General features: G+C 56.9%; 1 protein-coding gene across 1 annotated transcript; it reads right to left on the bottom strand.

The window, feature by feature from the left end:
- Positions 1-623: 623 nt before the first annotated feature.
- LOC114818207 (cytochrome b-c1 complex subunit 6, mitochondrial) lies at positions 624-5,298 on the bottom strand. The gene is made up of 4 exons (XM_029083020.2): positions 5,154-5,298; positions 2,617-2,643; positions 1,735-1,896; positions 624-859 (listed from the first exon to the last, which is right to left on the bottom strand). The coding sequence occupies exons 1-4, from the start codon at positions 5,205-5,207 to the stop codon at positions 827-829; spliced, it is 276 nt and encodes a 91-aa protein (XP_028938853.1). The 5' UTR covers positions 5,208-5,298; the 3' UTR covers positions 624-826.
- Positions 5,299-8,813: the final 3,515 nt, after the last annotated feature.

Below are 8,813 nucleotides of genomic sequence, written 5' to 3'. Positions count from 1 at the left end.
TTTGTCCATTCCAAGCGCTTAGTACAGTGCTCCGCACATAGTAAGCGCTCAATTAATACCATTGAAAGAATGAATGAATAAAAAAAGAAGTCTCCAGCTGCCCGCGTTGAGTCTGAATTCAAATTGGATTTTTGTGGGATGGGTGCAATCTCAGCCCTCCTCCTGCTGCTCCTCCCAGGTAGAGAAGCGGCGCGGCTCAGTGGAAAGAGCACGGGATTGGGAGTCAGGGGTCATGGGTTCGAATGCCGGCTCTGCCACTTGTCAGCTGTGTGACTGTGGGTGAGTCACTTCTCTGGGCCTCGGCGACCTCATCTGTAAAATGGGGATGAAGACTGTGAGCCTCACGTGGGACAACCTGATTCCCGTGTGTCTACCCCAGCGCTTAGAACGGTGCTGAACAAATACCAACATTATTGATCTTCTAGCCACCGCCCCCGGAGTTGAAAGTCACGCCCTTCCTCGCTCCCTGGCCCCCTCAACGCCGCCGAGGCTCGCCGTCTCTGGCCTCCCCGGCAAAAAGCTGCCTTTCTCTGGCTCCGAGGCGTCCCCCGAGCCCGCCCGTGCCCCCTGTTCTAAACATCCTCCCGCAGGTGCAACGAGAATCCAGACCAGCACACAAAACAGGCATTTCCACAGGCGGCTGAGCTTTATTAAGAGGCATCAGTTGCTGGAACACAAGTCACGCACGGGCCGGCCCCGAGGTCTTCACGGGTGGTAAGCGAATGGACGCGGAGCCCACGGAAGGCGCGGGGCGGGCGGGGGGGGGCTGCCCAATCCCGTGGGGGGGGGGGTGTCGTGGGGAGGGGGCTGGGACCCCGGACCTCCTCTATTTCACGCTGTTGAAGAGTTTGTGTGCCACCTGCAGAGGAAGCGGAGAACCCCAGCGGATCAGTACAACCTCTCGGGGACAGACGGGCCCTACTTCGACTCTACATTCAATCATCGATCGTGTTATTGAGCACTTGGTCCGTGCAGAGCACCGTCTGGGAGAGTACGATAATGCAACAATAAGCAGACACGTTCCCTGCCCACAGCGAGCTTGCAGTCCAGAGGGGGAGACGGACGTTAATGGAAATAAACGACGGATACGGACACGGTGCCGTGGGGACGAATGAAGGGAGCGAGTCAGGGCGACACAGGAGGGGGTGGGAGAAGAGGACGTGATGGCTCAGGGAAGACTTCCAATAAGGCTTTGAAGCCGGGGGGGGAGAGTCACTGTCTGGGAACCAAGGTTCGCGACGATTCCCGGGGGCCGAAACCCCAACGGCCCTGCCCCCTCCCCGACGTGCGACGGGACATCGGCCGCCCACCCCGTCCCGACAGAGCCGCGTCGCCCCCCTCTTCGACGACACCCCGGAACGAGCCGAAGGGAGGGATTTGGACCCTCTAGACTGTAAGCTCGCCGTGTCCGTTGCATTACTCTCCTAAGCCGTTAGTACGGTGCGCTACTCCCAGTAAGCGCTCAATAAATAGGACCGAATGACTAGTGTGCCCCTCCCAGACAGGAAGCTCCGCCAGGGCGGGAGGGAGCCTGGGCCCCACAGCACCCGCGTCCACATCTCTAATTTATTTATATTAATGGGTCTCCCCGCCCTTTAGACTGTAAACTCGCTGCGGGCGGGGAACGTGCCTGCCAACGGTGCTCTCTCAAGCGCTCGGTACAGTGCTCGGCACGCAGCAAGCGCTCGGTAAATACGAACGGCCGAGGGACGGATCGGGCCCACTCGGACTCACGCAGTGGTCCCGGGCGTGCAAGAAGTCGAAGAGCTCCTCGGTGCAGTCCTCCTCCGTGTGCGAGCGGGACGCCACGCGGGCGTCACACAGCTCCAGGCGCTCCCGGGCCTTCACGCATTTCTCCAGCTGCTCGCAGTGCTCCCGCACGGTCGTCAGAGGGTCCTGAGCGCGAAAGCCGAGACCCGGTTGGGCGGGGGGGGGCGGAACCACGGCTCCTCCCAACGGCTGAACGCCACACCGCTGCCCCCTCTAAGACTGTCGGCTCGTCGAGGGCAGGGAATGGCGGACCGTCCTCTCCCGAGCGCTCGGTACAGTGCTTGGCACACAGTGAGCGCTCCGTGAGTAAGACCGAATGGAGGGATGGATGTCCCAGGGGCGGGAGACCCCTCCCAGCCCCCGTCCCGCCCTCCTGCACCCTCGGCGATGCCGGTCCTCGGCCGCTCCGAGTCCTACGGAGTGGACCGTCACCCTGCCCCGCACGCAGCGAGCGCTCAATAGATACTATTGAACGAACCCCAGCGGCAGCTCTCCGGAGGGTCTCGGGGTCCCTCTGGGGTCAGACATCCCCACCCTGAGGGTGGGGGAAAACCGGGGGACCACGGGACGGGGCTGGGAGGGGCGGCCAGGGCACACGGACCCACGGTCCGGCTGAGGTCGGCTGCTCCCCCGAGCCTCTGGGGTCGGTCCTTTCGGATCCGAACCGGGAAAGAGACACTGGAATTCGCCGGGAATCTCCTCGTCCACCCTCCCCTTCCCGGGCCCCAGCTCCCCCGTCTTCCCGCCCTCCATCCTCCTCTAGCTCTCCCGGGGGAACCCGTGCGGCCGAGTGACTTTTGAGCGCGGATCGACCACGGCCCCGTCGCGGCAGAAATGGACTCTTACCACCATCTCCTCCTCCTCCTCTTCCTCCTGCCAAAAAATAAAAAACGGAGGCAGTGAGGGAAAGAGCCTTCGCTGACTTGCAGCACTCCCGCTCGCACGGACGTCACTTCGCCTACCAACGCTTGCACTGTGTGACTTTTAAGGCAAGTCACTTCACTTCTCTGGGCCTCAGTTACCTCATCTGCAAAATGGGGATGAAGATTGTGAGCCCCATGAGGGACAACCTGATCACCTTGTAATCCTCCCAGCGCTTAGAACAGTGCTTTGCACATAGTAAGCGCTTAACAAATACCAACATTATTATTTCATGTAGGCCCCGGCAGACTTTGAGAAGGTTTTCTCCCAGCCCAGTGGGGAGTGGGAACGCAGACTGGAAGCTCCTCGAGGGTGTGGATGGTGCCTACTTAGTAAGCGCTCACCAAACACCATCATCATTATTATTATTATCACCGTCCCCTGCCGAGCGCTCAGTACAATGCTCGGCACACACCGGGCGTTCAGTAAATACTCCTGATGGAGCCCCTACTCCAGCGGCAAGAAGATGGTGCCAAGCTCCTGGAGAGGTGCCCGGGTCCTCCATGTTGACTTCTCGAGCCGACGCCTCCCCGACCCCTCCGGGCCCCGCACACTACATATCAAACGCCAACTGGACGATCCCACCCTGGACCGGGAAAGGCCGCCGAAGCAGCTCCCCTCCCAACCCTTCCGGAGACGCGGCACGGCGTAGCGGACGGAGCACGGGTCTGGGAGTCGGAAAGTGGCGGATTCTAATTCCGGCTCCACTACTTGTCCGCTTGTCTTGGGCAAGTCGCTTGACCTTTCTGTGCCTCAGTTACCTCATCTGTAAACCGGGGCGTGAGCCCCACGTAGGACAGGGACTGTGTCCGCTCTGATAAGCGCTTAGTACAGTGTCCGGCACAAAGCGATTAACAGATAATAATTTTATTATTACAGGCTCACGGGGGGCGGGGGACGGAGGGGAGACCATCACTCCCTCTCCTCCAGAATTCAGGGCTCCAACCTCAGCGGAGCAGCTGCTTCACTGGGTCATTTTTATCGCCCTTGGAGGAAGCGAGGGATGGGGGGCTGGGGCGAACGCCTGACCGACCTGAGGATCAGGGAAGAGCCCCTGAGGTCTAACGCCGGGGTCCAACTGCCTTTGCATAAATGGTATTTATTAAGCCGCTCGCTATGTGCCCAACACTGTACTTCACGCTGAGGCGGACCCAAGCTAATAATAATAATGATGGTATTTGTTAAGCGCTTACTAAGTCCCGAGCACTGTTTTAAGCGCTGGGGTAATCAGGTCGTCCCACGGGGGGCTCCTACTTTTAATCCCCATTTTAGAGACGAGGTAAGTGCGGCACAGGGAAGTTAAGTGACTCACCCCAGGTCACCCAGCAGACAAACGACGGAGGCGGCATTAGGACCGACGTCCTCCGACTCCCAAGCCCTGGCTCTTTCCACTAATCAGGTTGGACACAGTCCCACACGGGGCTCCCCGGCTTCATCCCCGTTTTCCAGATGGGGCAACTGAGGCCCAGGGAAGCTCAGTGACTTGTCCAAGCAGACGGTCTCCCGAGCCCGGGCTGTTTCACCTAATCAGATGGGGCAAGTGAGGCCCAGGGAAGCTAAGTGACTTGTCCAAGGTCACCCGCAGACGAGTGACGGGCTCCCGACCCCGGGGGTGTCTCCCCTAGTCAGACTGGACCCAGTCCGTGCCCCCCATGGGGCTCCCAGTCTTCACCCCCGTTTTCCAGATGGGGCAACTGAGGCCCAGGGAAGCTAAATGACTTGTCCAAGCAGATAAGTGACGCACTCCCAAGCCCGGGCTCTTTCCACTAATCAGGTTGGACACAGTCCCACATGGGGGGGGGGGGTCCCAGTCTTCACCCCCGTTTTCCAGATGGGCCAACTGAGGCCCAGGGAAGCTAAGTGACTTGTCCAAGCAGACAAGTGATGACGGACTCCCAAGCCCGGGCTCTTTCCACTAATCAGGTTGGACACAGTCCCACATGGGGGGGGGGGTGTCCCAGTCTTCACCCCCGTTTTCCAGATGGGCCAACTGAGGCCCAGGGAAGCTAAGTGACTTGTCCAAGCAGACAAGTGATGACGGACTCCCAAGCCCGGGCTCTTTCCACTAATCAGGTTGGACACAGTCCCACATGGGGGGGGGGGGGGTCCCAGTCTTCACCCCCGTTTTCCAGATGGGCCAACTGAGGCCCAGGGAAGCTAAGTGTCTTGTCCAAGCAGACAAATGGGGCAACTGAGGTCCAGGGAAGCCAAGTGACCGAGCAGGCAAGTGACGGTGGGGCAACTGAGGCCCAAGGTCACAGGGCAGGCAGGTGGGGGGGGGGAGAGGGAAAAGGGGGTGCGGGGGGGGTGGCATGGGGCAGAGGAGGGGTCATGGGCTGCAGGGAGGGGTCGTGGGCTGCAGGACCCCCCTCTTCGGCCCCCGGGGGGGTTTGGGGGGGCTGTTCCTGGCTCGGCCTGGCCCTGCTCCACCTGGGGGGGGTCTCCTCCTCCTCCTCGCTCACCTCTTTGGGGTCCCCGGCCCCCGCCAGCATCCTCCTCTCGTCCTCCAGCCCCATGCCTCCTGCCCGGGGGAGAGGTGGCCCACCAGCACGACTTGCAAGGGTCACCCGCCGGATATCCGTCGGGGACACCGGGACGGTCGCCCCGCCCCAGGCGGGAACAGCCCAACTCGTCTCACTGGAGGGAGAAGTGGGAGGCGCCGTCCTCCTCCTCATCACCGGGGTATTTCTCAGACGCTCGCTGGGTGCCGGGCACTGTGCTAAGCGCTGGGGAAGAGCGGTAATAATGATGGCATCTGCTAAGCGCTTAACTACGTGCCAGGCACTGTGCTAAGCGCTGGGGAAGAGCGGTACTAATGATGGCATCTGCTACGTGCCAGGCACTGTGCTAAGCGCTGGGGAAGAGCGGTAATAATGATGGCATCTGTCGGCTGTGTGACTGTGGGCGAGTCACTTAACTTCTCTGTGCCTCAGTGACCTCATCTGGAAAATGGGGATGAAGACTGTGAGCCCCACGTGGAACAACCTGATCCACCTGTGTCTACCCCAGCGCTTAGAACAGTGCTCTGCGTATAGGAAGCGCTTAACAAATACCAACATTATTATTATTATTAAGCGCTTAACTACGTGCCAGGCCCTGTACGAAGCGCTGGGGAAGAGCGGTAATAATGATGGTATCTGTTAAGCGCTTAACTACGGGCCAGGCCCTGTACTAAGCGCTGGGGAAGATTGGTAATAATTATGGTGTTTGCTAAGCGCTTAACTACGTGCCAGGCCCTGTACTAAGCGCTGGGGAAGAGCGGTAATAATTATGGTGTTTGCTAAGCGCTTAACTACGTGCCAGGCACTGTACTAAGCGCTGGGGAAGAGCGGTAATAATGATGGCATCTGTTAAGCGCCTAACTACGTGCCAGGCCCTGTACTAAGCGCTGGGGAAGAGCGGTAATAATGATGGTATCTGCTAAGTGCTAAACTATGTGCCAGGCACTGTACTAAGCGCTGGGGTGGACGCAGCGTGGCTCAGTGGAAGGAGCCCGGGCTTGGGAGGCAGAGGTCGTGGGTTCTAATCCCTGCCCTGCCACTTGTCAGCTGTGTGACTTTGGGCAAGTCACCTCACCTCTCGGAGCCTCAGTGACCTCATCTGGAAAATGGGGATTAAAACCGTGAGCCCCACGTGGGACAAGCTGATCACCTCGTATCCCCCCCAGCGCTTAGGACGGTGCTTCGCACATAGTAAGCGCTTAACAAATACCATTATTATTATTATTACAAGCAGATCGGATCGGACACAGGCCCTGTCCCACCTGGGGCTCCCAGTCTCCACCCCCATTTTCCAGGTGAGGTGACCGAGGCCCAAAGAAATAAAGTGACTTGTCCAAAGTCACACAGCTGACAAGTGGTGGAGCAGGAATTAGAACCCACGACCTCTGACTCCCAGGCCCAGACTCTTTAATAATAATAATATTGATCGTATTTGTTAAGCGCTTATTATGTGCCAGGCACTGTTCTAAGCGGTGGGGGTAGATCCAAGGTCATCAGGTTGTCCCACAGTCTTCATCCCCATTTTCCAGATGAGGTGACTGAGGCCCAGAGAAGTGAAGTGACTTGCCCCAAGTCACACAGCCGGCAAGCGGCAGAGGCGGGATTAGAACCCACGTCCTCTGACTCCCAGGCCCCTTTCCACTAAGCCTCGCCGGTTCTCAGCCTCCTGGTGGCAATCATTCATTTGTTCGTATTTATTGAGCGCTTATTGTGTGCAGAGCACTGTACTAAGCGCTTGGAAAGTACAATTCAGCAGCAGAGAGAGACAATCCCTGCCCACGCTGGGTTTACATCTCTAAGGGGGAGGATGGACATCAAAACGAGTCAACAGGCATCAATATAAATAAATAGGATTATAGCTGTATTCACATCAAAACAGATTCATATGTAAATTGAATAATATATGATATAAAGTGATATAAATAAATAGAATTATAGGTATGTACATCTATACACAAGTGCTGTGGGGCAGGGAGAAGGGGTAGAGCAAAGGGAGGGAGTCGGGGTGACGGGGAAGGGAGTGGGAGCTGAGGAAACGGGGGGCTTAGTCTGGAAAGGCCTCCGAGGAAGGCTATGAATTTGTTTTCTCTCCTAGCAATAAAGAATAATAAAATGAACTTGATGAATATCCTGAAATGCACTGTCTTCTAACTGTAGCGTGGCTGAGCGGAAAGAGCATGGGTTTGGGAGTCCGAGGACGTGGGTTCTAATCCTGATTCTGCACTTGTCTGCTGGGTGACCTTGGGCAAAGCACTTCATTTCTCTGGGCCTCAGTTACCTCATCTATAAAATGGGGATTAATAATAATAATAATAATAATAATAATGATGATGACGGTATTTGTTAAGCGCCTATTATGGGCCAACGACTGTTCTGAGAGCTGGGGTAGGTAGAAGGTAATCAGGTTGTCCCACTTGGGGCTTCTAGTTTTCACTCCCATTTTACTTTCCACTACTCCAGGCTGCTTCTCGAGGTCCTGGGTTCTAATCCCCACTCTGCCACTTGTCAGCTGTGTGCCTTGGGGAAAGAACCTGGGCTTGGGAGTCAGAGGACATGGGTTCGAATCCCGGATCTGCCACTTGTCAGCTGGGTGACGGCGGGCGAGTCACTTCTCTGTGCCTCAGTGACCTCATCTGTCAAATGGGGATTAACTGGGAGCCCCACGTGGGACCACCTGATGACCCTGCATCTCCCCCAGCGCTTCGAACAGTGCTCTGCACATAGTAAGCGCTTAACAAATACCAACATTATTCCAAAGTCACTTCACTTTCCTGCCCCTCAGTTCCCTCATCTGCAAAACAGCGTGGCTCACTGGAAAGAGCCCGGGCTTGGGAGTCAGAGGTCATGGGTTCTAATCCCGCCTCCGCCACTTCTCAGCTGTGTGACCTTGAGCAAGTCACTTCACTTCTCTGTGCCCCAGTTCCCTCATCTGTAAAATGGGGATGAAGACTGTGGGCCCCACGTGGGACAACCTGATTACCTCGTATCTCCCCCAGCGCTTAGAACAGTGCTTGGCACATAGTAAGCGCTTAACAAATTCCAACAAAAAAAAATGGGGGTGAAGACTGGGAGCCCCAAGGGGGCCAAACTGGTGACCTTGGAGCCACCCCCAGATCTTAGAACAGTGCCTGGCCCCTAGGAGAAGTAGCGTGGCTCAGTGGAAAGAGCACGGGCTTTGGAGCCAGAGGTCATGGGTTTGAATCCCGGCTCGGCCACTTGTCATGACTATGGGCAAGTCACTTCACTTCTCGGTGCCTCAGTTACCTCGTCTGTAAAATGGGGATGAAGACTGTGAGCCTCACGTGGGACAACCTGATGACCCTGTATCTCCCCCAGCGCTTAGAACAGTGCTCTGCACATAGGAAACGCTTAACAAATATCAACATTATTATTGTCTGTGCCTCAGTGACCTCATCTGTCAAATGGGGATTAACTGGGAGCCCCACGTGGGACAACCTGGTGACCCTGCATCTCCCCCAGCGCTTCGAACAGTGCTCTGCACATAGGAAGCGCTTAACAAATACCACCATTATTCCCAAGTCACTGCACTTTCAAGTCACTTCACTTCTCGGTGCCTCAGTGACCTCATCTGTAAAATGGGGATTAACTGTGAGCCCCACG

Source organism: Ornithorhynchus anatinus, chromosome 18, assembly GCF_004115215.2.
Source record: "Ornithorhynchus anatinus isolate Pmale09 chromosome 18, mOrnAna1.pri.v4, whole genome shotgun sequence".
Classification (NCBI taxonomy): domain Eukaryota; kingdom Metazoa; phylum Chordata; class Mammalia; order Monotremata; family Ornithorhynchidae; genus Ornithorhynchus; species Ornithorhynchus anatinus.
The sequence above is the reverse complement of the archived record's forward strand: the minus strand, read 5'-3'. Positions and strand labels throughout refer to the sequence as shown.

Bases quoted from the DNA above. Each gene is read 5' to 3' on its own strand.
- LOC114818207 (XM_029083020.2), bottom strand. From the start codon at position 5,207: ATGGGGCTGGAGGACGAGAGGAGGATGCTGGCGGGGGCCGGGGACCCC. The intron at 2,644-5,153 runs GTGAGCGAGGAG...ATTTTTTGGCAG, and splicing joins GGGCCGGGGACCCCAAAGAG to GAGGAAGAGGAGGAGGAGGA. The intron at 1,897-2,616 runs GTAAGAGTCCAT...TTTCGCGCTCAG, and splicing joins AGGAGGAGGAGGAGATGGTG to GACCCTCTGACGACCGTGCG.